Raw genomic sequence first — 25,530 nt, forward strand, 5'->3', positions numbered from 1 at the left:
GTTGTCCCTCTGCAGACCAACCTTGCAAACAGTCCCGCCTGTGAGGAAGCCCTGGATTCTGAGGCCTCGAGACCAAGGCTGCCCCCCAGCCCCACGGAGCCCTGGATGGCTCAGCAGCCTGGGGGGTGACGCCTGGGTTCTGTGTCCTGCACCTCTGCTCTGACGGTCAGGCATTCTGTCTGCAAAAGCATCCGTCTTGGGTGAGGCTGAGGGAGGGCAGCACCCTGGGTTTGCTTGGGAAAGGGTCCACGTGGGGAACTGTGGGTCTGAGTCCCCAGGGAACCCATCATGAAGACCCTCAGGGTGAGAGAGGATCTGCCCTGAGATAACATCTGTGAATGATTCCTGTGGCCATTGAGATCTGCATGGACCCAAGGAAACGCTCTGGTCATTTCTGTTCCCGTTTATATTTCAGGGGGAGCAAGTCCAGGCGTGGAGTGGGCATCCCAGGCCTAAGCCTATCAACACTCCCTGAACACAGGTCTCTGTTAAGGGTTGGGATCCAACCTATTGGAGCAATGAACTGCAATAAGGCTCTACCAAAAGTATGCAGAATGATACAGGCACTCTCTCCCACTGGACTTGACAGAGAGGCTGAAGTTGCCCCATTACCTTGCCACCACATAGAACATGAAAATGAAAGCATGAGGTCACCAGAGTCAGGAGAAGGAGAGAACAGAGTTTAGCGGCACCACCAGTGTGCTGGATCAAGCCTTGCCTGAAGCCAACAATCTCTGGACCTTTCAGTCCAATGAATCAGTCTGTTCTTAAACCCCTTTGAGTCGAGTTTTCTGTCATTTGCAAATTGAGAGAGCCTTGTCTGATGCAGCAATCCTTCCAAGACACAAAGCTGACCACGCCACTCCCTGGTCTACAGCACCACCACGGCTCCCACAAGCTCCAAGATAAACTCAAACCCTTAATAGTGGACCCTAAGGGCTCCTGATGAGCTGATCCCTCCTACCAATCCACTGCAGTGCCCACCGTGCCACAAGCATCTTCCCAGGAGGCCGTTCCAAACCACTCATGTCGTCGCACCTCGGCACATCCTTCCCAACTGTTCCACCCTCTATCTGGCTAACTCCACTCCATACCCAGAGTCAAGCCTCAGCTCCTCTGAAGAGTGTGCTCTGTCACCCACCCACCTCCAGGCAGGGTCAGGCCCCTCCTCAGAGTCCCCATAGCTCCTTGTGCCCAGAGCCATGACAAACCCCTAATTCCCAGTCATGCATTTATGGGGTGTGCCACCCCCCTGCCCCCCACTGAGGAGGGCAGAGGGGCCAGTTCTTGTCCATGGCCAGAGCCCAGAATCCTGCACAAAACCTGTCACATGACAAGAGTTCGGTAAATATTTGTGGAATGAATAAAATGTGTTCACTTGGGCAAAATGGAGCCAAATAGAGAATTTAGGTAAGAGAATTAAAGTCAGAACTGGGAACAGGCTGTTCTTGCAAAACATCCCACCTTCAGCCACTCAACTGGGTGGAAAAGAGTTTTCCATTAAGGCTAACATTGGCCTGGCATCTGGGGTCACCAGCAACCCAGTTCCTGCCGGTGTGAGAGTGAGCTCAGGAGGGGAGAGTTCTGTTCTGTAGTCAAAGGCTTGTTGGTGCAAGTGGCCTTTGAACCAACCTTTCCAAAATCTAACTTCCTGGTATGCATTGAGTTAACCCAGCACCCTGCTGCAGGCATTCGAAACACAGCCCATCCATTTCAGAGAAACTAGGTCTTTTGAACTCTGACAGTTGCTTAAACATAAATATAAAAAGAAGCTGAAGCTCAGAAGCTGAGGTTAAACAGGTAATTCATATGGCCCAGAAAAACAGGCCTTTTCATCCCCTTTTGTCCCCAGAGTGATCAGAAAAACATTAGAACTACAAAAAAATGAAGCCTCGGCGGGGAAGGAGAAAAGGAAGAAAGATTTCCAGGTGCACATGAAACGCCAGGTTTACCATTTAAGTGCTCGGGCAAGTAGAAACTAGGATACAGGAGGGCCACCGGCTTTCTCCTGCAGGAAGCACTTCTGATCCTTTTAGGGATAAGGATGATTTGGTCATTTTTCAGTCTGAAAGCCCAAGTGGGTCAGTATATCCAAGTGACTTGGCCAAATGCATGCAGGCAAGTCCGCAGAGGCCCGAAGTTGTGGTCAGGCCTGCGGACAGCCAGCAGCGGCCGCCCAGCCCCCCGCCAGGCCTCCGATCCACCCCCACAAGGACCCCCAGGTCGCAGTCCACACACGGACTCGGTGCCCTACTGCTGCCAAAGAGCAAGTCCCTACTGCCCCCTTGCCCTGGAGGGCTTATCTGCCACCTGGCCCAGCCGTCCCTTCCAGCACCTTCTCCCACGCCCTCTGGATGAACTCCGCCTTCACCCCCAGCCCCTGGCGCCCCGTGCCCTGTCCACGCTGGGCCTTCTCCAGGACCACCAACTGCCACCACGGGCCAGCACCCATCCTCTCCGAGTCCATGGCAAACGTCCCCTCTTCCCTGTGTCTCCCTAGAATGAATCATTCCCTCCTCCAAATCCTCCTCCAAATCATTCCCTCCTCCAAATCCAGTGGCTGGGGCAGATCAGCCACTGGAGCGAGGTTATCACAGAAGGGACACGCTGCCTGGGGCGGCTTCTCCAGCTCCCTAAATCTTCTAAGTTCTCCTCACTGATGGGGGTGTCAGGGGTTGAAACTTGTCCCCCAAAAAGATGTGTCGGAGTCCTAATCCCCCCAGACCTCGAACTGTGCCCTTACTGGAAAGAAGGTCTTTGCAAATGGATTGGTTAAGACAAGGTCATTCCAGAGCAGGATGGCTCCTTAATGCAATATGACCGGAGTCCTTACGAGAAGAGGAGAGGAGTCGACAAGACAGGGAAGTAGACGGCCCAGGGAAGATGGAGACGGCAGCTGGAGCTGGGCTGCTACTGCCCAGGAAAGCCCGGGGCCCCCAGAAGCTGGGAGAGGCAGGGAAGGGCCCCCTACAGGTATCAGAGGGAGAGTGGCCCTGCACCCCCAGACCCCCAGGTCGGGGATTTCTGGCCCCCAGAACTGTAAGAAAATAAGCCTCTGTTGTTTGAAGTTTGGGGTACAGCAGCCCCGGAAAACCAAGACAAGGGGTACTGATTAGCCCTCAGTCATAAGGTTGTTGTGACAACTAATTTAATAACACGGTGTGTGTCGAGAGGTAGCTGCTGGAGAAATGCTGGGTCTTGTTACCGGACCAAGGCGGTGGGTTCTCTGCCCGATATACTCAAATGACCAATTCCCGAGACAACAGGGTTTCAAAGAGAGAAAGAACTTATTGCTAGGCACAAAGCACGAAAGCAGATGGCCTATGGGCCCAAACTGCAGTTTATAGTATCAAAAGATGGGCAGGTTTTAGGATAATGAGTACAGTGGCCCCAGATGATGTAATTAGAGGTGATCTAATTATTGAGTATGCCCAGATTGGTTATTTGCTTAGTCCCAGAACATATGTAAGAAAATGGCAGCCTTCATATGATGATGGGCGTGATTCTTCGTATTTATAATGAGGTAGAGGTGACTTAAAGGTTAAAGTCTAAGCTACTGTGCATGTCACACGGGCCTATTTTGATTAGATCCAGCTTCAGTTATCAAGATAACTTTGGACTCGGGGTGGATTAGTTCTGGGCTGACCCAAGATCCTTTATTAATAAACATTATGGGCTGTCTTTAGTGATCATACGACTTTAAAGTCAGAAAACTGGATAAATGGGTATAAGTGAAAGTTAGTCACAAAGTTTTTACAATCACAACGGCACAAGGTTTTTACAATCACAAGGGCATAAGATAAAGATTCAACAATCGTTATCAGAGATCAAGGCAGCTGGATTACAGTTCAGGTTTCAGGTATTTCCCTCTGTCTGTTCTAAGATACCAGAAAGCAAAAAGGAATATCTATGTAACGATTCAGTCATCATAATCAGCCCTAACATCCTAACTTCTCGGCTACAGTCTCTCCGCCCGTTCTCGGCCCTGCTCACAGCACCTGCACTGGTTACAGGGAGGGGTCCAGTGTCATTTAGAGTCACCCACTCAACACATTCTCAAAGCGTGAGGCCCAGCGGTCCGAGGATGAATGCACAGATCCGGCCCCTGATCCTACAGAGTTTGCATCCGAGATGCTCAGAAGTTTGTCTCCTGCCAGATCATGAACTCCTGGAAAGCGGTGGTCATGCCCTTCTTGCCCCTGTAACCCTGAACAAAGGCCCAGCACATGGAGGAGACCCCACAAAGCTGTGCTCACCTGGATGGAACCCACTCGAGCCTGAATCCCAAAAGCCTCCAGTATCCATCAGTGCCGAGACGTGGCCCAGCCTCAGGCAGGGCCGTGCTGGCTCCTCAAGGTGCCACGTACGCCAAGGCCACCAGCTCTCAAAGAAACTGCTACTGAGACATCCACCTAACTGCAAACCAGGTGAGATCTAATCTCAGGGGTCCTGATTGTCCCCCCAAGGTCGCTGGGTCTATAATGCAGGCGCTGATTAGGCTGAATTATAACAGAACTTCAATCCTCCATAAGGCATCAGGGTTGCCACCAGCCTGTGCTTGCAACACAGCCCAAGCCCTGCAGCACCGACAAGGAAAAATGCAAAATGCTGTCCCAAGCCCACCAGCAGTCAGCTGGAGTGAGACGTGGCGGGCCAGCCCGGAGGACAAAGCCACACGGCACTCGGGAGGCTCCGAAGAACTCAAATGACATGGAGAGAAATCAAAACGCAGCCGCATGCCAGAGGCAAAGGACCCCAGAGTGGCCCGGCTCGGGCAGCTGGGGAGCGCTGGCTTCCCCGAGGACCGTGGCTGTGGGGTTCGCAGGGCCGTCGGCATTTAGCGCTAGCCCTCCGGGGGCATTTTATAAAGCATATGGTCCGATTAGCTCCCAACCTCTGCCACATCCCTGATCCGAGGTCCCTGACCCCCAAAATCACCACCCTATTTCGCGTCCAGTTTTCTCTATCCCCTCCTCCCTCAGTCAAGTGCCAGCTGCCTCTCTTCAAAGTGCCCAGCAACCACGGGACAGCGGCGCACCTGTCCTAACAAGCTGGCAATTACCTTCCCATGTGCACTTTGCTCTCTTGATTTTTAGAAGGAACACTTCTAAAAATCGTTTCTACCAGTCAACCAGGCTGGATTTTAGTGAGAATTTTAAGCACCAGTCATGAAAATCTGTCATCCGTTAATGATAAGGGGTGGGGGTGGGGGTATTCTAGAAGCAGCAGAAGCGGGGGCCAGGGTGTGAAACCCCAAAGAAACTGACAATTATCAAAAATGTCCATGCTGTCAAGCCCCCTTGCATCCACTGGCCAAGGCCTCTGAGCCAAGCCGTTTGCCGGCAAGCTGTGCAGCGTGCCCCACCGAGGCAGGGAGATAACAAAACCCGCTGATCATTTCCAGCGAGCCTGATCAAGTAACACAATATTAAAGAAATGTGCTTAATCAAGAGAAAACAGAAAATGATGGTAGAAAAAGCTAAGCCTGGAAAAACAAGTGGGGCTGATTCCTGCACGTGAATCTCGTATTAATTAATCTGCTCGGTAATGCCCCGTCGAATCCAGGGAAGTCCAAAGCGTGCTCTCCTGAGAAAACAGGAAGATTAAATCATTAAGTTATTTAGAAAAAAAAAAATTGAATCTCCTGCTGCACCTGCCACAAACCCTCGGGGGAGAGAAGCTGGGAAGAGGCGAGTGGAGTCCGCCGGGGCCACAGCGCCCTCTAGTGTCCCGTCTGCGCCTACAGATGAAACAACCTGCAAATGCTTCATTTCAACACAGCATTTGGACCGGCTGGACAGGCCGGTGCCTCCAAAAGCAGGTGGCTTCTGGGGGTGCTGGGAGCCACCAGCCCGTGGTCCTGGCAGCTGTTCCCACCTGAGATATCAAAGGGCCAAGGCAGCATTTCAACCTCTGCAGCCAAACACCGGCTCCACCCAACACAGCTCCCTCCACCCCTAACCACAACAAAGGGAGAAGACTCCCCCCCGCAAAAGCCAGTGCTCCCGGGGGTCCAGCCTGGAGCCCAGCCAGGCTTTGGAGGAAGAGCCCCAAATGAGGCTGTCACGATTCCTTCCCTGTCCCCTAAATGAAGCCAGGTTCCCCTCCCACTCAATGTCCCCAGGGCGCCCTGTTCTTTTCCTTTCAGGGCTTTACTGCAGTCTGCAAGAGTAGGTGTGCAGATGTATTATTACTGGATTCCTGTCTGCAGGGCTCTGTGGGGGCAGAGGCGTGGCTGCACTGTCTCCCCAGCTCCTGGCACAAGGCCCGGCCCAATGGAGGCATTGAATTCAATGACGGATGGATGGATGGATGGATGGATGGGTGATGGACAGAAGGATGATGGATGGATAGATGGATGGATGGATGGATAATGGATAGATGATGGATGGATGGATGATGTATAGATGGATGATGGATGGATGGATGGATAATGGATAGATGGATGATGGGTGGATAGATGGATGGATGGATGGATGATGGATAGACAGATGATGGATAGATGGATGATGGACAGACAGATGACGGATGGATGGATGATGGATAGACGGATGATGGATGGATAGATGGATGGATGGATGGATGGATGATGGATAGATGATGGATGGATGGATGATGGATAGACGGTTGATGGATGGATGGGTGGATGGATGGATGATGGATGATGGATAGACAGATGATGGATGGATGGATGATGGATAGACAGATGATGGATGGATGATGGATAATGGATGGATGATTAGATGGATGATGGATGGATGGATGGATAGAAGATGGATGGATGGATATCTCAGGGCTCTAATATTCCATCTTGATATTTCTTTTTTGCAACAAATAGGAACTATTTTCTACTCCTTTTTGGTCTCTGTGGGAGGCTAAAAATGGCTCCCCAAAGGTGTCCACATCCCCATCCCCAAAACCTGTGGATATGCTACCTTATAAGGCAAGAGGGACTTTGCAGGTGTGATTATCCTAGATCACCTGAGTGGGTGTGATGTCATCACAAGGGCCCCTCTAAGAGGGAGACAGGAAGGTCAGAATCAGAGGAAAGGGTGCTATGACTACAGGAGAAAGGCTGGAAGATGCTATGCGGCTGGGTTTGAAGATGGAAAATGGGGTCATAAGCCGAGGACCGCAGGCAGCCTCTAGAAACAGATTCTCCCCTCGAGCCTCCAAAAAGGAAGGCATCCCTGCCAACACCTTTATTTAAGCACCTCTGACTTCCAGAACTTTAAAAGAATAAATCAGTGTTGTTTTAAGCCACGAAGCTTGTGGCCACATGTAAGTGGCCTCTGGACAGCCCCAGCTACTCCATGTTATCTCAAAAGGCCTGAACAGTCTTTGGCTGTGGTGGTTTTACCAAGCATCCACCCTCTGCCAGGCACTGGGCTAAGCTCCAATGACACAGGAGTAAGTGACACAGCCTCGGCCTCAGTCACGCAGCAGGATATGTGAGAAAGGCTGTGGGTGAAAGCACAACTCCCACCAAGGCCATGCAGGCCACTCCGTGGCCCCGGGGCCCAGAGAGGCCAGCTTTCCACCAAATGTGCAACATGAACACAACATCCCCGGGGTCAATAAGATCAGAAGTCACTCCTCCATCTGCAGTTTCTCAAGCCGAGGCCAGGCTCAGAGGCACAGAGGAAGGGGATATCAGACCCCCCACCCTGGTTATTTAGTGGGCCCGTGGGGAGCAGTCAGGGATGTGCCAATGGCATGCCCTTTTTGGTTATAGCTGTGTCCCACCAGCATCCACTGAAACTTTCCATCTCTTCTTTATACCCAGGAGCACCGATGTCCCCTCCATCCTGCAATGGTCCTTCCAGCAGCCCTGACCAGTTTCAAATACGTGCAGGGCCTGCTAGCTCTTTCTTGGGGCCGACCTTCGAGGTACTAAAAACAGTAAATACCCGCCCATGTGGCAGTCGTCAGCCCTGAGCATGCCCTTCACGCCACTCCTGGTCCCAGGAGTGAATTCGTGAGCCAACGGAGGAAGGGGGACCATGCCGCAGGACACCAGTCACCACTCACTGTGCCTGGACACTCCCGTCCTGCCCCTCCTTGATGTGCGTCCCGAGGGGACAAGGCTGGCATGGGGCAGGGGCAGGTGATGGGGTGGGAAGGAGGAGGGCTTCGGGGTTTGGCAGATCTGGGCAGGGTACCTCAAGCGAGCTAACCTCTCAAGGCCCAGTTTTGTCATCAGGAAAAATGGGGACACGATCTCAGGTAAGGCGTGCTCTGGGAAGGGGTGGGGACAAAAACGCCACCCGGAGCCGGACCCAGCACTGAGCACCTTCAGTGCAGCATCCTGAGGGGAAACAAGGATACGAAAAGGGTCGGGGCTGTAAGGAGACAGGCAAGGACTCGCCAGATGCTTCTGACTCCAAATCCAGTGCTCCCTCCACCCACTGCCAAGCCTACGCCCACTTGTTCCGGAGCAGCCTGGTGTTGGGACTTGTAACCCCCAGCCCTACTAACCAGCACATGTCTTTCACAACTCCTTAACCAGTTGCTTCCCGAACTGTAAAAAAGTAACTACCCACCAATATTTCCTCTAACTTTTAAAGCTGTGTGTGGGTGACCCTCCCTACCAAGGCCAAAAACGATGGAGGTTTGCAGCACCTAACACTCAACCAGCTACAAGCCTCCCAGCTTCCCATTTGCCCCCCGGGGCCAGCCTACAAATCATTCCTGGGGAGGCCTCCCAGAAAGCCCTCGCAAGCCAGCTGTGCTCTTCTGAACACACCTCCCAGGAGATGGTTCCGGAAAAATCCAACTTGCTACTCTGGGACTGGAGCCCAGATGCATTTGCAGTGCAGCCCGTGAGCCAGGTACAGGGCAGGCGGCGGGCAGAGCCAGCTGAGGGGGACCAAGGCCACCAAACTCCCAGCCAGGTGACCTCGCACACCCTGCAAGCCACGCCCACAACCCAGAGCTGGGGGAGGCCGGGGAGGGGCGTGACGGAGACCCAGCATCCAGCCTCTGGGTGTCCCCCCTGAGGACGCCTCCTGGTGCGGAGGGAGCCGGCACAGGCCACCTCCTCCAGGAACTCGTCCGTGGATGCTTCGGACCCCGTGTTCTCACCTGAAGGCGGGGTAGGGGCCCCAGGTCGGCTGTCTCACAGTGGCAGACACTGAAGGGATTTAAAGGAGAGACTGCACAAAGGCCCCAGGCCTGTGCGGAGCCATCTAGCAGGGCGCGTCCTTGCGTCCCTCAGAGCGCAGCCATGGAGCGTGTGGCTGGCAGAACTGTGCATTCGCTGGTCCTTCCTGGGGGCCCTGAGGCCGTCGTGGGCACCTTCTATGCCCCCACCACCACCACCCTGACTCTAGCCCTGAAATACGGGGAACAGGGACATTGGTGGCTGGACTCTGGGTGACCGGCTCATGGCAAGGAGGACCCACGGCGGCCATCAGGCCATCAGCAGGGATCTCACCTCCAGCAGGGGGTACCACCCCTTACCTTTCCTCCAGGCACCAGTCTTTCCCAGAGAAACCAGCAAGGGGCCCAGCATTTCAGAGCCGAGCCCTCCAGGACCCAGCCCCACTCACTGTCCTTGGTGACAGGTGGTCCCAGGGCCTCCCCCTTCCCCTTGGGTGTGCAGGACCCTGTGGTTCCTAGAGCCCAGACCTCGGGGAGCCCGGGCTCCAAATCTGCAGAAAGAGCATCAGCATCTCCTCCAGGGCCACCGGAGGGTTCGGAGAATGTGTGACGGCAGCCACATGGGCCGGCACCCCCCTGGGCCCGGGGCTGCCCCTTCCCTTAGCTCCCTTACTCCTGGGGGCGTTGATGAGGAAAGCTTGGTGCTTCTCAGCCAGGGCAAGTTCATTTTGGGGTGTCACAGCTGGGGGAGGGGGTGCTGCTGGCATCGGGGAGGGGGACACTAGGGGTGCTGCTCAACATCCTGCGCTACATGGGACAGCCCCATACAACTGCAGATTACCCAGCGCAAAACGTGAGCAGCGCTGAGGGCAGCAGACCCTGTCCCAGCCGACCCGGACCCCAGCGGCTGGGCAGGCAGAGCTCCCCGACCCCATAGCTGCGAGGCATCCTCAGGCCAGCCTGGCCTCTCCCCTTGGCACACACAGACACTGGGCTCCTCCCAGGGTGGACCCCGGGGTGGGGCCTGGGGGAGGGGCCCAGGGGGCGGGCGAGTTTTGCAGGTGTGTCCGTCCATCTCGGCTACTACACCATGTGCCCCCACCACGGCCAGACTCTCACCACCCACCCAGCCTGGGGCTGCAGCGGGCAACTGGGAGGGCAGGGGGAGGGAGGCAGGGAGGGAGCCTGATGCTCTTTCCATGGCCCCCCTCCTTCCTTGGGGGTGGGAAGCTGTCAGGGGCCTCAGCTTCCACCCCGCAGGCTGCGGTCAGCCTGCACTGGCCCTCACTCCCCGGGGCTGCGAGAGGCTCTGCAGCAGCCCCAGGCCCTGGCCTCCCACCTCCCACTGGGTTACCCTGGCCACGCGGGCACCCGCCCTCCCCAAGGAGACCAGGCAGTGGCAGGGTGAGTGTTCCGGAAGGCAGGCCCCAGGGAGCTGCCAGGTGGTGACAGCTGGGGGCAGCAGGCGGGGACAGCTGACCAGACCAGCCACATGTGCAGCCGGCATCCCAGGCAGCCCAGACAACTGCTGCTCGGAGGCCCCACTGACCACAGGGGACAGCCCCAGGGGACGCAGGTGAGAGGAATCTCCTCCTACAGGCCTCATCCGCCTGGTCACTCGGATGGGCAGTGGAATCGACTGGGCAGCTCAAACAATGCCGGCCCCTGTGCCAACAGGGCCAGGCTTCCAGCTGTCGGTGGCTGCTTCCGGTTACGTTCTCAGGGCTGCAGACACAGCCCCCAAACTGGGTGGCTTCCAACAACACATGCCATATCTCCCAGTGCTAGAGGCCAGAGGTCCTAAATCAAGGTGTCCAGATCTCCCCCTCCTTATAAGGACATGGTCCTTGGATTTAGGACACCCCCACATCCAGCGTGGCTTCGTCTTAACTTGAGACGTCTACAAACACCCACTTCCATTTGAGGGCCCCTTTGCAGGTGCCAGAGTTAGGACTTGAGCATTGCTTTAGGGGGACACAGTGGGACCCACAATGGGCTCCACCCCTCCCGGGCCCCTGTCCCAAACATTCCTGCGGTGGCCATCATAGAGCCCAGCTTAGTTCCTGCCCAAAGGGTGTCACGGTCTGCTATGGTTTTATTCGCTCACTGTTTCACTGTCTGGCACCAACTGGAACATGAGCCCCCTGGGTGCAGGGACCTTGTCTGGGTCCTCAGAGCCTAGCACAGGTGCTGACACATAGTAGGTCTTCAGTAGATGTTAACTGAGTAACTGAACGAAACAGGCGTCCTAACCCCACCTCCTGCGAGGTATGAACTGAATGAGACAACATGTGAAAACCCTACCCAGGGCCCCACCACAGCAGGCCAGGCCCCAAGCTCAGCTGGAGACCCCTGGAGACTCAGAGGGGGGCAAAGCTGTCAAGGGAAGGCGGGTAACGAACCCTCGGGTTGCCAGTGCCCCCCGCTTCTCTCCCTTGCAGAGGGATGTGCTTTCCCAGGCCTCCTCTTTGCCTTCTACAAGCGGATGAAAGTTTCCGTCCAAGTACACCCCCAATTTCAAAGGCTTGTCCTACTTCCCTGGCTACTTAGAAATGTTGCTATTGGAGACCACAGCTGCTGGAGTCATTGTATCTTTGTCCTTTTTACCTGTGGTTGGCGTGTGAGACGTTTATGAGTTGGGAGCTGGGAAAATGTAGCTATGGCTACATGAATTCACTTTTAACTTTTAATTTCCTCCACTTAATAAAAGAAGTCTGCCTTTTAATACTAATTGTAAGGTATGATTAGGAGGAGACTTGGCCTGGTTTGCATGCACACATTCATTCAGTCACCAACTGGTGTTAGTAACAGATTTCTCCTAACATCGGGCCTAGCATGGTGTGACCACGGGGTGGGCCAGGGAGGGGGTGTCAGACACAGGACCCCCTTCGAGGGCCCCAGCATCCAGGAGACAAAAATCTGGAGCTTTGTGAAAATCCTGTGGGGCCTGAGAGGGAATAGATGGTAATCCAGCATGGCTGCCTGGAGGAGCTGAGACCTGCAGGAGTCCAGCTTGCAGGGAGGAAAGAGATGGTGACCGTTCTCCATCCCCACACACCCAGCAGATAGGAGGCTTGTTAGTGACAATGGAAGCGTGTCCTTTTGCTCTAGGCCGTCCTAGAACAGGACAGATGGTTAAATAAGCCAGGAAGAGAAAGCAGCAATGTCCAGCTCTTCATTCTTAGAAAATGGGGTGCAAAGGCTGATCGGTGGGCTGAGGTCCAGGGTGCTGGGGTGGGAGGCCATGAGCACCTCTAGAACCACAAAGACTACCACGAGAGGAGGTTCTGAGCTCCAGGTCCCCAACCCTTCTGAGCCTGGGGGTCTCTGTCTAACATCCAAGAATGTAACAGACATCCTCCTCACATCAGCAATTGTACTTTCAGAGAGAGAAAAACACATCCAGCATGACTTTTAAATCACCCTGCATTTTATGAAGTCCAACACAACCTGAGAAAAATTGAAAAAGAGCAGCATATATATGGACAAGACATCTAACTACGAGGTCTCTGTCAGTATTTCCCAAAGTGAGTTCCATGAACACAGACATTCACGGGTCTTATACAAATTGAGCCAAGAGTCAAATAAGTGAAGAAAACATTGGCTTAAGCAAAGTGAAACAGCTGTCTTTTTGCTGCAGGACTTTTCAGAGCCTTGACAATACTTGTGACGGGGGAGGGGAAGGGAGTAGAGTGCGCAGTGCTCCCCTCCCCCACCTGAACCCAGCACTGGACCCAGTACAGCCTCTGGGAAACGCTGCTGGGAGTGAACCTGGGCTAAAGGACCACTTCGGTGGCTGCTCCGTCCACCCCCACCTCCTGTGGCAGGGCCAGTGGTTCGGGGGTGCTCCTTCAATGTCCTGTGGGTCTGGGGCGGGTATAACGAGCCAGGCAAGGCTCTCGGCCCGCAGGTTAGAAAGGAAAAGATGAACAAAGGTTCAAAGAGGCCCCAGTGCCGGCCTACAGATCCGCAATCCCCCCTCCTGCCTGTCAAGAGCCATTTTGCCTAAATCCATCCCTTTTTTTGGTCTTTTATGTAAGGTCTATGGTCTCTGGAGAGCTGCCCCTGTCTCCCTGCACTGGGTTTCCTGAAGGCCCTCCTTCAATGGCCTGTGGTTCCTCCAGAAACGCCCCCACACACCAGCAAAAGAGCCCACTAAAAAGAAGGCCAAGGCTCAAAGGCAAAGCCTGTCTGTGGACTCGTTGAGGGAAGGGCTTGTCTCTTGTCCACCCATGGACCTGGGCACTGGAGTCCCTGTCTTTAAGGGTATACCAGGCAGAGTCCAGAAAAGAGTGTATTCTTTATTGCAATAAATGAGGGGAAGGGAGTTTGTTGGGCACTTCCCATGCCAAAAAGCACCAGAGCATTTGAAGGACCACCGTCTCACGGGATGCCCCAGCAGGTCCAGGAGGCAGCCTTCCCACAGGTGTGTAAAGCACCAATGGGGGGGGAGTGGGGGGGACAGGCTGCTGTTCCCACTTGCTGTGTGACCTGGGGCAGCTTACTTAACCTCTCTGGACTTGGTTTCCTCAATGGAAAATAAACTTACGAGTGCTGCACAAAGCAAAGGGCATTACGAAGTTGAAACAGCCCCCTGGGACACAGAAACACCAAGTACTTGTTGGCTGTCCCATGCCCCCAGGTCACAGGTGAGGAAAACGGGCATCACAGTGACTATGTCAACTGTTAAGATCAGTACTGACAGCGGCAGAGCCCGGCTCACCCCCAGGCCTGCTCCATGCAAAGCTCCTTCCCTGCCTGCTGGGAAGGACGAATCTCTCATCCAGTGGTGACTTGACAAAAGCCAGACACTGGCAAAGAACAGCCGGTTAAAAGGGAAAGAATCAAAAGGCCGTTAAAGGTTATGCATTGTATCTGAAACCCCCAAAAAAGAATCGTAATTGCAACTTGACCCTGAAAATGTCCCCAAATACCATTCTTCTGGACCCAAAGATACCACGTCCCACATGCTGGTGGGACACTTTCCGGCACACTCCGTTCCAAAAGGCAGACCTCACACATCCACCCGGGGTGTGGCATGATAAAAAGGGCCTGCTTCCCCATTTTCCTGACACCATCGTTCTCCTCACCTTCCTGGGCAAAGCCAGCCAGCCCACCCAGGGTCCATTCTTTCTAAAAATCACATTGACCCCTAAAGCAGAAAAGAACCTAGGGCTGGCCTCAGCTTAACTCCTGCTGCTACTGATAAGCAAACACACATTGACCCCTAAAGCAGAAAAGAACCTAGGGCTGGCCTCAGCTTAACTCCTGCTGCTACTGATAAGCAAACACCTGACAACTCACTGGTGACGAGAGCGGCCAGAGGCACTGCAAACGTCCCTCGCTGCTCCAAGACAAGTGGGAGGCCGGCTGGGCAGTGACCAAGTAAGACACACAAATTGCTCATATATAGACGTGGGCCAAGCTGCCACCATGACTTGCGATTTGAGGAGAAGGCCTCTTTAGGGAGTCTTGGAGGAAGGCCCCAGAGGGTCAAGCTGCCAGGGGGCCTGAGTTGTTTTTAAACGATAGAACCCCGCTAACCACAAAACATTATTTCTGTCTTTATGACCAACGGCTTCGTGGCAACGTGAACTGCTCCCCAGAAAAGCAAACCCACAGCACATAAAGAAGGAAGGAAGGGAGCATGCACTTCTCCGATGCGCCTTAAGCCGCATTTGTCTCAGTGCAACGCTGGGCCCAATAAGCCCTCGAGCTCCGTCCAGGGCCGTGGAGACCTGGTTAGAGAGAGGGAGGGCGGTTCGGACAGGTCTGGTGCTCCATCCAAACCCTGAACAGAGTGTGACAATAACCTCGGGCACTCATCCGCCAGCGCTGCCTCTCCTGGCTGCAGGTGATGTCAGGAGGGCCCAATGCAGACACACCGAGCTCTTGTTCCCCATTTCCATGACAACAGAAATCAAATACCAGCAACAGAAAGCCTAAGCAAGAGCTGGACTGCACAAACTGAGGCTGGCAGGCTTGCTTTCGGTGGCTTCCACCCAAGTGGAGGGACTACGGAAGGTTCTGGAAAGGGTGGTGTCAGCAAGTAGAACTACATCCGCCTTTGCAACTTCTCCCATTTCCTCTCCGGTGGAGGGACCATGGAAGGTTCTGGAAGTGCGGGTGTCAGCAAGTAGAACTACACCCACTTTTGCCTGCACTCCCCCCCTCCCCACCCTTTCCTCAGCCCCTGGAGTCACCTGGTGGAGCCAAAACTGTGGGGTGGTGGGCAGGTTCCCCATCTGTGTCCAGTCTCTTGACTGTAAAACGGGGATAATAACTTTACTGCCCTCAGGGTTGCCGTGGGGACTAAATGCGTTTATGTGGTGCGGGGCACGCAGTCAGACTATTAGCTCTTTATTGGAACTGCTTCCAACCCCCAACTCCCGACGGAACGTGTTCCCTGAGGCTGACTTCTTGGAGGTGTCTCCAGATCACCCCGCCAAGACCTAGGTTTGCTCACGCAGGGGTGCGATGCCCTGAGCTGGCCCCAACCCCTCGCAGTGTGTGCGAGGAAGGGGCTTTGGGGCAGCCAGCGGGTGGTCACTGGACTTGTCAGGCCGACTCCCAGCAGCTCCTTGACTATCCCCAGACCCCCAGCCCCCACCACCACCCAGAAGTAAAATTCTGAGTCACTCCTGTCCCCCCCATACTCCACTCCCACTAGAGTTGGTGCAAACCGGGGGCCACCCCAGAAGGCAAGCACGGGACCTCTAGAGCAGCTGCGTGAAACCCCAGGCGGACGCAGCCCCCAAAGCTGCTCCCAAGGGTTCTTGCATTTCGGCGACCTGGTGAGGGAAGCCATGGCCAGGAAAGCCAAGGCAGGGAGGGCACCTGAGGCCCTTGCCAGCCCGACTTCCTACACATACCCTCCCGAAAGGCTACACTCAGAGGTCCACATGACTCCAGTGACTGCCCACCAAGGACGGTCGGGGCAAGAGATGGGGGTCTTCCACAGCCACCCGGGAGGGGCGGCACTTGTGCAGCTGTCCAGTCGGCCAAGCAGATGCTGGAGCTACCACCCCACTCCTCAGGGGCAAAAATAACAGGAAGCTTCTGGAGGGTGGGTTCCAAACGGAAACACCACCTAATGTTTCCTAGTTTTCAAAAAGAAAACATCGTGTGCTGGAAAACTCGTAAAAGAGTCTGGAGCCCCAGCGTCTCCTCGTAAAGAGTCAGGTTTAGGAACCTTCATTTCACAGCAGCCAATGCTGCATTATTCACTGCACGTTCCTGAGTGCCTCCTACCTGCCAGGCACCTGGGATTTCACGACGAGGGACAAGGGAGACAAAGCCCGACTCCTGAAACATATTTTTTAGAATAATGGGATGTAATTTATGGAGGGTGGCACATGCATCTGTTCATCATGGCCCCATAAGGCAGGGGAGGAGGGGCTGTTACTATCCCCACTTAACAGATGAGAAAACTGAGGCAGGTGCTCCAGACAGCTGCAGGTAATGGACGGACAGCAATGTCTCTGATTCTTTGACCTAAGACGTTAGCTTTTGCTCCAGGACAGCGTGCAGGCCAGGACGGCACCCCAGATGGCTGCTGTGCACCTGCTATATCCAGGCCTGGGGTAGAGAAGATGACAAAAGCCCTGCCTCCCATGAGCTTTATCAAAATGGGAGGAAAGTTGACAAATGTGTGTAAAGGAAGGAATTTGGCCTCCAAAAAAGAGGGCTGGCCTTTGCCAGGTCGGGCGGAGGGAACTTCCCAAGTGATTGAGTGATTAGTTGTTACGGTCTCCATAACCCACACCTGATGATTTATGCTACTGAGGTGACAGGGTGGGGCCAGCCACACCTGTGGTCTTAGGGTGGGGGCCCCATTGCCGCCTGCCTGGCACCCACAAAGCCTCCAATAAATGCCTGCCATGCGTCATGATTTTCGTTTCTTTCTCACAACTTTTAAGAAGATCAACAAGAAAGCAAGATATCTGCTTCCTTTAGAAACAAGTGGAGGGAGGGTGCCTTAGTTTCCCAGGGCTGCGGGATCAAAGTACAACAAACCAGGGGGCTTAAAACAACAGACAGTGATTCCCCCACAGCTCTGGAGGCTGGAAGTCCGAAACCCAGGTGTGGCAGGGCCAGGCCCCTCTGACTCCTGCAGGGGAGGAGCCCTCCTTGCTCCTTTGAGCCTCTGATGGATGGCAGGCCGTCGTCCTTGGTGTTCCTGGGCTGGTGGTGCATCGCTCCTTCTCCCCCACCCTCTCCTACCCCACACCCTCTCCTCCCCCCACACCCTCTCCTCCCCCCACACCCTCTCCTCCCCCACTCTCTCCATCTCTCCTCTCCTCAAACAGAGGCCAGTATGGCCTCCACTATGGCCTCACCTGAACTTAATCAGCAAGGACCCGATTTCCCAATAAGGTCACCTTGGCAGTCCTGGGGGCACAGTTCAACCATGACAGAGCAGTAGTAGAATAGAATCTCTCTACTTCTGAAGCAGCCCCTCGTGGGAGCAGCCCACGGCCCAGGAGCAGCAGGTCCTCAGCAGAAGGCACACGGTGCCCCCCACCATCTGGCCACCACTCCGCCTTCAGAAGACAGAGGCTCGCTCTTCTGGAGACCAAGCAGATGGACGAGGTTCCCACAAAACCCCCCAAATTAGTGCGTGAGCACCCTGAGCCCGATCAGGGAGAAAGAGCCCAGGTTCCGGAGTCTGGGTTGGGATGAGCTTCCGAGTGCCCTCCTTGTCTGCCGGCAACAGCAGGGCCTCTCCCAGCACCAAAATCAAAGCCCAGATAATGCCTCTCTCCTGTCTCCCAAGCATAGTTGGTGAAATTAACCAAAGCCTTGACAATCAGAGAAAGAACGACTTGCAAAGGCCCCTCCAGCTCCAAGCACCCTGATGCTAGAGCTCTCCAGAGCACGTCTCAGCACCCGCGAGGACACCCAGCCCTGCCCACACATCTGCCCCGTCCCAAGTTCATGCCATAAACCTACAAGGCTGCCCGTTCCAAAGCCTGGGACTGCTCTCTCTGGGAAACAGGGCAGGCCCCTTCAACAAATTCAATTCCTGAAAGCTTGCTGCATGTTTAACCAGTTTAGCTTTGCTCTGCTCTTTCAGCACAGCCTCCCTCTGGGCTCCGCCACTTCCATGTCGTGTAGCACTTTCCACAAAACACGTCAGGGGAAAAGGGGGTCAGAGAAGCCACAGCCTGGACAAAACAGCTTCCCAGAATGACACACGGAAATGCAGTGACTCTGGCAGCAGCTTTAACCAGGAGACCAGGTACGGTCCCCATGAATGCCAGGGAGCTGAGGGGGGAGGAATATTCTGTTCCCCAACCACAGCATCCTAGCAGTACCCGCCGTCTGCCCTTCCACGGCAGCCACAAGCAGGAAGCCGGTGAGAAGGCTATCCCAGGATCCGTATCACCAAAGATGGTGCCATGCCCAAGGCGACCACACACCCCTGACCACCTCCGCCCCAGGGCTGGCAGCAGGGTAAGGGCTGGGAATTAACGCAGAATGTGGTGGCAGAGAGAGAACCACTCAAGCTGTCATAGCCCCGTCCATGGCAGCTTCTCATATGACCTTGAGCAAGCCAAGGACTTGACTCCCGGACCCTGGCGGGCAGGGACCGTGTCCTCTGGGAGGGTGCGTCCCCAGCCGTGGCCAAGGCCTGAGCCTGGGCATCGCCGGCCCCTGGAAAGGCTCCTCCGACCAGTGACCACGACACCGTCCCCATCTGCTGCTTGCCTCCCACCCTCTAAACCACAGCTGCTGGGCCGAGGACCACGGAAGAACTTCACCTCCGCATCTCTGGGGCTAGGCCACAGGCCTCGGTGGTGCTCGACAAATACTTGTCAACAAATGGTTTAAGAAGGAACTAGCGCAGCAGTGGCCAGGGCTTTGGGAAGAGGGAGGGACAGGTGGGGCCCGGGGCGTTTTGAGGGCAGTGACATTCTCCCGTATGATACTCTAACAGGTGAATGCACGACTCGACACATTTGTTAGGACCCACAGAATTGTACAGCACGGTTCCTAACAGGAACCATGGACTTTGGTGAATAATGGATCAATATCGGGTAATCAGTTGTAACAAATGTCCCACACGAATGCAAGATGTTATCAATAGAGGAAAGTGCTGCAGGGTAGGCAGGGGACAGGGTGCCTGGGAACTCTGTACTTTCTGCATAATTTGTCTGCAAACCTAAAAGTGCTCTAAAAGTAAAGTCTATTAAAGAAAAAGAAAGGAGGAGGGAGCTGTATGGAGCTCTCCACCGTCGGAGCTCTGTCTGTCCTGTTTTGCTTCTCGAGCCACATCCAATCATAAGACCACACCTCCTCGTGTGCCCAAGAACCCGCTCTATTCCCACTTTCCTCTGGGCATGAGTCCTGGCGTAACTCGATTGCTGAATGACATTTACCCAGTCAAGTCCCACCAAGTGTAACTTGTGCTAAGTTGTAGTTTCCGCATGCCTCTATTTCAGGACCTCCGAGGCTCCCAGCTCAACCATCTTTCTCCACATCCACTGGGTTAGGGATGGGGTGAGCTGCCCATCTACTTGGGTGAAACCTGGACAAGGCACATACCTCCCTGAGCCTCGGTTTCCTCTCCCGCCCAGTGGAGAAAACAAAAACACCTGCTCCACTAGGCTCTAGAAAATAACAAATGAAATAACACATGTAAAGCGCTTGGCACGGTACCCAGCGCTTGGCAAGTTCTGGCTTACCCCAAGTTTCTCCTGCTCAAACGCAAAAAAGTTTCCCATGGAAAGTGGTCCCCCTTGCTGTGGACACTGTGACTCAAGATGCACCCCCCCACCCCCAGACAATCAGCCACAAAACTCTAGTGCAAGAAGACGTCTTACATTTCTCAGAACATAAACCAGTCTGTGTCCCCTGATGACGAGCAGAAAAAGCACCCCCAGAGTGGAAAACGAGAGCTCGGCATCACACAACCACCCTCCACTGTGCCAAGCAAGCACAGCACCAGGAGAATGACAAGTCCTATTTAAAACCAAGTGACAGCAAGCTTTGCATCTGTTTAATAACACATCTTTTGCACCTGTCAAACGAGCTAAGTGAGACTCTTTAAAGGAAAAGAGGCACGAGATCTTTTTACAGCCAATACAATCGACACTGGCAATGTAATACTCGGAATTTACATCCGACACCCACATTTTGTGACACTGGGTGCCTCTTTTCCCCTCAGAATGTAACTGGGATACTACATCAGCTCATTAAATCTCCCAATCCTGAAACAGTGAGTGGCATTTATTTTAGAGTATATATCAGGAAAAATGCTGTTTTCCTTATGGCTGAAAAAATACGTAGAATGAAATGATAAAGCAGGAGTACACCTAAAAGGACTTATCAATTTGTAAACTGTGGGCACTGAGCCAACACAAACTTCAGAGCCCCTTTCAAATGAACAGAAAGGAGCTGATCCTTCTCCTCCCCTCTGAAAACAAGAACAGTCTTTGACGTGAACCTTGGATGTACAGAATCAGGATAAAACACAATCATCTGTGTTGTTACGATTTATCTCCCATCACTTCCTCATGGACAAAAATCATCACAATAATAGAGATGAGAATAACTAATGGGTCTTGGGCACATACTAAGCGCTGGGTGCTGTGCAAAGAGCTTTACATGTGTTGTCTCATTAGTTATTTGCAAGAGCCCAGTGAAGCAGGTGCTTGCAGTTTCTCCACTGGATGGGGGAGGGAACTGAGGCTCAGGGAGGTATGTCCCAGGTATCTGGCCCAGCAGGACCAGGATGCCAGGTGTGGCAGAGCTCAGCTGCGATGCCCGTCGCAGATCCCAGGCTCTGAGCAGCATGCCTGTCACACAGGGGTTCCCCGATTCCCACTCTCACCCGATCTCTAACCCAATCTTTCCACACCACAAACACAATCCCCGTAAGACGTAGCTCTGACCCTGGCACTCCCCTGCTCCAAACCCTGCAGTGTCTTCCCAGAGTCCCAGGCCTTTGGGGTTGGGGGCTGAGCTCCCCCACACCCCCTCCATGGCCCCCACAGGGGCCAAGGGCCAAGGCACAGGACTCCAGCCCCACTTGAGACACAGTGCTCGTTGTTAGCAGCAGAGTGGCTGTTCTGGTTCCACCCGCTGGTCCCCTGAGCTTGGCCAAGGCAGGCCCACCCCGAGACACGGTCTGCACCGAGTGCTGACAGAGTCAGGTCCCCGAGCCTGGAGGCGACCACTAGGTTCAAATCATATCCCCCAAAAAGACACGTCTGAGTCCAACACCCGCCACCGCGAACGTGACCTTATGGAAACAGGGTATTTGCAGATGGACTCATGTTAAGATGAGGCCATCCTGGAGCAGGGTGGGCCCCGAGTCTAAAGGGGCTGGTGTCCTTACAAAAGGACATTGGGCACACGAGGAGAAGGCCACGTGACGATGGAAGCAGAGACCAAAGTGATGCATCTACAAGCCAAAGGCTGCCCAGCGCTGCCAGAAAACACCAGAAGCTAGGAAGAGGCAATGAAGGATCCTGCCCCAGAGCTTTCGGAGGGAGCAGAGTCCTGCTCTCAACTTCCACTGGGAGAAAAGAGGGCTGTGGTTTTAAGCCCCCTGGTTAGTGGTACTTTGTCACGGCAGCCCCTGGAAACTAACGCAGCTCCAGAACAATCCAGACCAAGGTCACAAACGCTACCATTGGACGCCTTCCATGAGACAGCAGCCAGCTCTCCACGAGTCTTGCTTTTGGCTGAGATCCAGCATAAGCCTCCTCTCTCGTCTCCGAATTTTTGCAAGCACAGAGAATATTTTTAGCAGCCTTTATTGCTCTATAGTCAGTTCATTAGTTTTAGAACAAAATAATCACATTTTGTATGAGTTGATTGGCTCATAAGATTATCATGCGTTCTAACAAATATTTACCGAGCACGCCACCGTGGGCTGAATCTTGCTTGGTACATTACATTTAAAAAAAAAATAATTGACTTAGCTAGTGATCACACATCCCCTAATTTAATTTACTTTGAAATGTGTTTAATTTTCCTGCAAATGGAGACACAAGCTTCCAGACCGAGCGGTTTTGCTGGGTTGAGCCAAGCAGCAAAAATATGAGAGTAAGAGAAACCGTGAGCATCAGGCCCAACACACGAGGGTTCTATGCCCAGTTCTCACCCGAACTTCCAACCACGAGGAGGGTGTGACGGCTGGGAGCTCTGTACCCCAGAAAGACACATTCTTGAACTAAATCCACTGCTGTGGGAGTGGACCCATTGCCAATAAGATCTCTTCAAGATGTTACCACAGTTACGGTGTGGCCCCAGTGAATCAGACTGGGCTTTGATCCGATTATGAGAGCCTTTTTAAACCGAGTGAAAGTCAAAACAGAAAGAGCCAGAGGACACAGCCAGAAGCCAAAAGTCAACAGAACAGAAAGCCAGGAGAGGCCTCCATGTGCATTGCCATGTGACAGAAAAGCCAAGGTCCAAGGATCACCAGCAGGCAGCCCCAGAACCCCAGCCTTCTGGGAGAAAGCATCACCTTGCTGTCACTCTGATTTTGGACTTCTCCTGGCCTCAAAACTGCAAGCCAACAAATTCCCACTGTTTAAGACAACCCGTAACACAATATTTGCTTCAGCAGGTAAAGAGGGTAACAGGAGCTGCCTGCTGAGCGCTTACTCAGTGGCAGTTCTGAACACGCTCTGCATGTCCCCATCCTCTTGTCTCACTGTATCGTACCTATCCCTGCTCCTGGATTGAGGAAACTGAGGCACAGGGAGGTAGAAGGACTTGTCAATCAGGTTCAAGCTGGTAGGGAGTAGCAGAACCAGAATTTGAACTTGGACAGAGTTCAAGAGTCTGGACTCTTCAACGCTTGCTATCCTGCCTCTAAATCACAACTCAGCGTCAGCCGAACGGGATAAACAAACTGTGGTCCATCCAAACAATGGAAGACCATTCAGCCATGGAAAGGAAAGAAGCACTGATAACCTGCTGCAACAGGGACAGACTTGAAGATGAGATGCTGACTGAAACAAGCCAGACACAAGAGGACAGATATTGTATGATCTCACTGACATGAAAGACCTAGAACAGGCAAAACCATAGAGACAGAAAGAAGATTTAGTGGTTACCAGGCGCTGGAGGTAGGGGGGATGCGGAGTTACTTCTTTATGGGAACAGACTTCTGTTCTGGGTGATGAAGAGGCTTTGGTACTGGAAGGTGATGATGGTAGCACAACATTGGGAATGTAATTAATGCCACTGAAGCGTGCACTTGAAAGTGATTAAAATGGGAAATTTGATGTTATATATGTTACCACAATTGTAACAAATAGCCTCAGCAGGAGGAAATCCTCATGCAACCCAGATGCTGAACCACCCCTCTCTCGAGTTTGGAAGTCCTAGTGCTCCCAGAGTGGCCTCCCACACAGCAGTGAAAAGGATGCTCCCCAGTGCCTGCATCAACCTGGCTACACCCCAAAACCATGATACGAGGTGGCTCACAATTCACCCGAGCGAAGGGTCAGCCTGGTTCCACCAGATGAAGTTCAACACCAGGCAAAGCTAAACAACCTACGGGATGCAAACACATGCAGGAGAGCCACCAGGAAAGCAAAGAAAGGTTAAGCACAAAATTCAAGATGGCGGCAACCTCCACGGTGGAGAGCGAAGGGTACACTGGAAGAGAAGGCAGAGGCAGTGTTATTTCTTAAACCGGGTTACTTTTTTAAAACTTCTCCTTTAAACTGCACATGTATCTGCTCTTTTGTCTGTTAATGTATTTCATGATTTTTTTTTTTAACGACAGGGTTTTCGAGAACAAGGGAACTCAATGAAAGACAAACATATTCAATACCTCCCAGGCTCCAGAACCTTCACAATCCTTTCATGGAAAACAATTACGGAGACAAGCAGGTCCAATACACGAGGAGCTTACCCCCAGTTTTCACCCAAATCTGTCTAATACTCATTTCTGGGGATCAATTCAAAGGCACAGGTGGTAATAACAGAATACTTTGAATGGCCATCTTTCCAAGAACATTCTGGAAAGTATAGCATGTCTTATAAATATAGTTATTTTAAGAGTTGACTGAAACCAGAGGTTGGCAAACTGCCCAATCTATTTCTATAAATAAAGTTTTACTGCAACACAGCCACACCTCTTTGTTTACTCACAAATTGTCTTTGGCTGCTTTCACGCTATCATGACCTAACTGAGTACTTTCTACAAAGACTATCAGGCTCACAAAGCCTAAAATACTTACTATTCAGAAGTTTTCAGAAAAAGTTTGCCAACCCCTGGTTTAAAGTTATTTCCAATGATTAACACAATTTCATAATAATTTTTTAAAATATTTTTACAAAGCAGGGGATTGGGATTTGAGTAATGTCAGGAATGCAAAAATATGCTTTTGACATTTTTTTTTCAGCATTCGCACAATCAGGTGAGGTTAGCTCAAGTGAAACTAACATCTTTCCATTTCTTTTGGGTCTATGGAGCAAAAAAGTCTCGGCATTCTGCCACCTTCTGCCTGCCTGTTTTCCACTCGCTTCGTCAAAGGGGCGTAACTTTCACGTAAGATTCCCTTTTCAATTCTTTCAACTCATCTTCCACCTACAACCTTCAAATTTCACTCTCCACTTCACTGGCTGGAAAACTGCCCAGGTCATGAGGTAATCAGAGCTCAACTTTCTTGCTTGACCCTTTCTTGGGTTGTTGGAAAATATAATGTACTGGTTAATGCAGGAAAAGTGCAGACAGTCCATGAGCTTCATTTATTAAGGGCGGGTGGTGGTTTGTTCTCTCCCCTCTCCTCTTTGTTGCTAAGTCGGATATTAATACAGCCTCGCCCCCGCAGCTACTAACACCTGCTCTTCTCTTCACCGAGACATCGGACTCACTCCCCAAGCAAATGTCAAAGTTCCTTAGAAGCCAGACGCATACCCATCCACTCCGTCACCGTCTACACACGGCTGCCACTTCGCCCACAGAAACTTCTCCGCTGTTACTAATCTCCCCCAGTGCCTATAAACAGGCTGAGTGAGCTAACCACTCTCTGGGGCCCTTCCTCTCACTTCATAAGAATTATATATTTTGCAGCAGGGAATTCACAGTCACCAGGCACCCATCTCCGATTACATGGCACCTGTCAAATGAGAACTTTTCCACTAACCGGCAGCAGGACTTTTACAGCTGCGCAGCTGAGCTGTCCCGGAAGGGCTGTACTGCTCTCCCCTGCCCCCCGCGCCTACCCCCCGGGTGGCAAGAGAGGCACAGCCACCGGACCCGATGACACACATTAGACAACGAAAGCCAGACATCAAGCACCCGAAAGGGGCGTGTGCCCGGGGCACGTGGAAATAAACTCCAGCCTGGCCCCGACGTGGCTTCCGTTTTTACTTCTCTGCCCAGTTTTCCCCTTTGATGCGTGACCCGGTGACGAACACACAAGTGCTCATGTATCCCTGATGGTTCACAAACAC

General features: G+C 53.0%; 1 protein-coding gene across 3 annotated transcripts in view; it reads right to left on the reverse strand.

Moving 5' to 3' along the window:
* The window catches only part of PARVB (parvin beta), a 126,486-nt gene that overhangs the window by 75,823 nt on the left and 25,133 nt on the right, over positions 1–25,530 (reverse strand). Inside the window, exon 1 of one of the 3 annotated variants that reach the window (XM_037847060.1) lies at positions 14,407–14,472. The exons of the other annotated variants lie outside the window; for them this stretch is intronic. Within the exon in view, the coding sequence (XP_037702988.1) occupies position 14,407 (1 nt within the window). The 5' untranslated portion in view covers positions 14,408–14,472. Of the gene's footprint in view, positions 1–14,406; positions 14,473–25,530 lie in introns of those variants that run through there. 3 annotated transcript variants of the gene reach the window in all.

This window comes from Choloepus didactylus, chromosome 8, assembly GCF_015220235.1.
Source record: "Choloepus didactylus isolate mChoDid1 chromosome 8, mChoDid1.pri, whole genome shotgun sequence".
In the NCBI taxonomy this organism is placed as follows: Eukaryota; Metazoa; Chordata; class Mammalia; order Pilosa; family Megalonychidae; genus Choloepus; species Choloepus didactylus.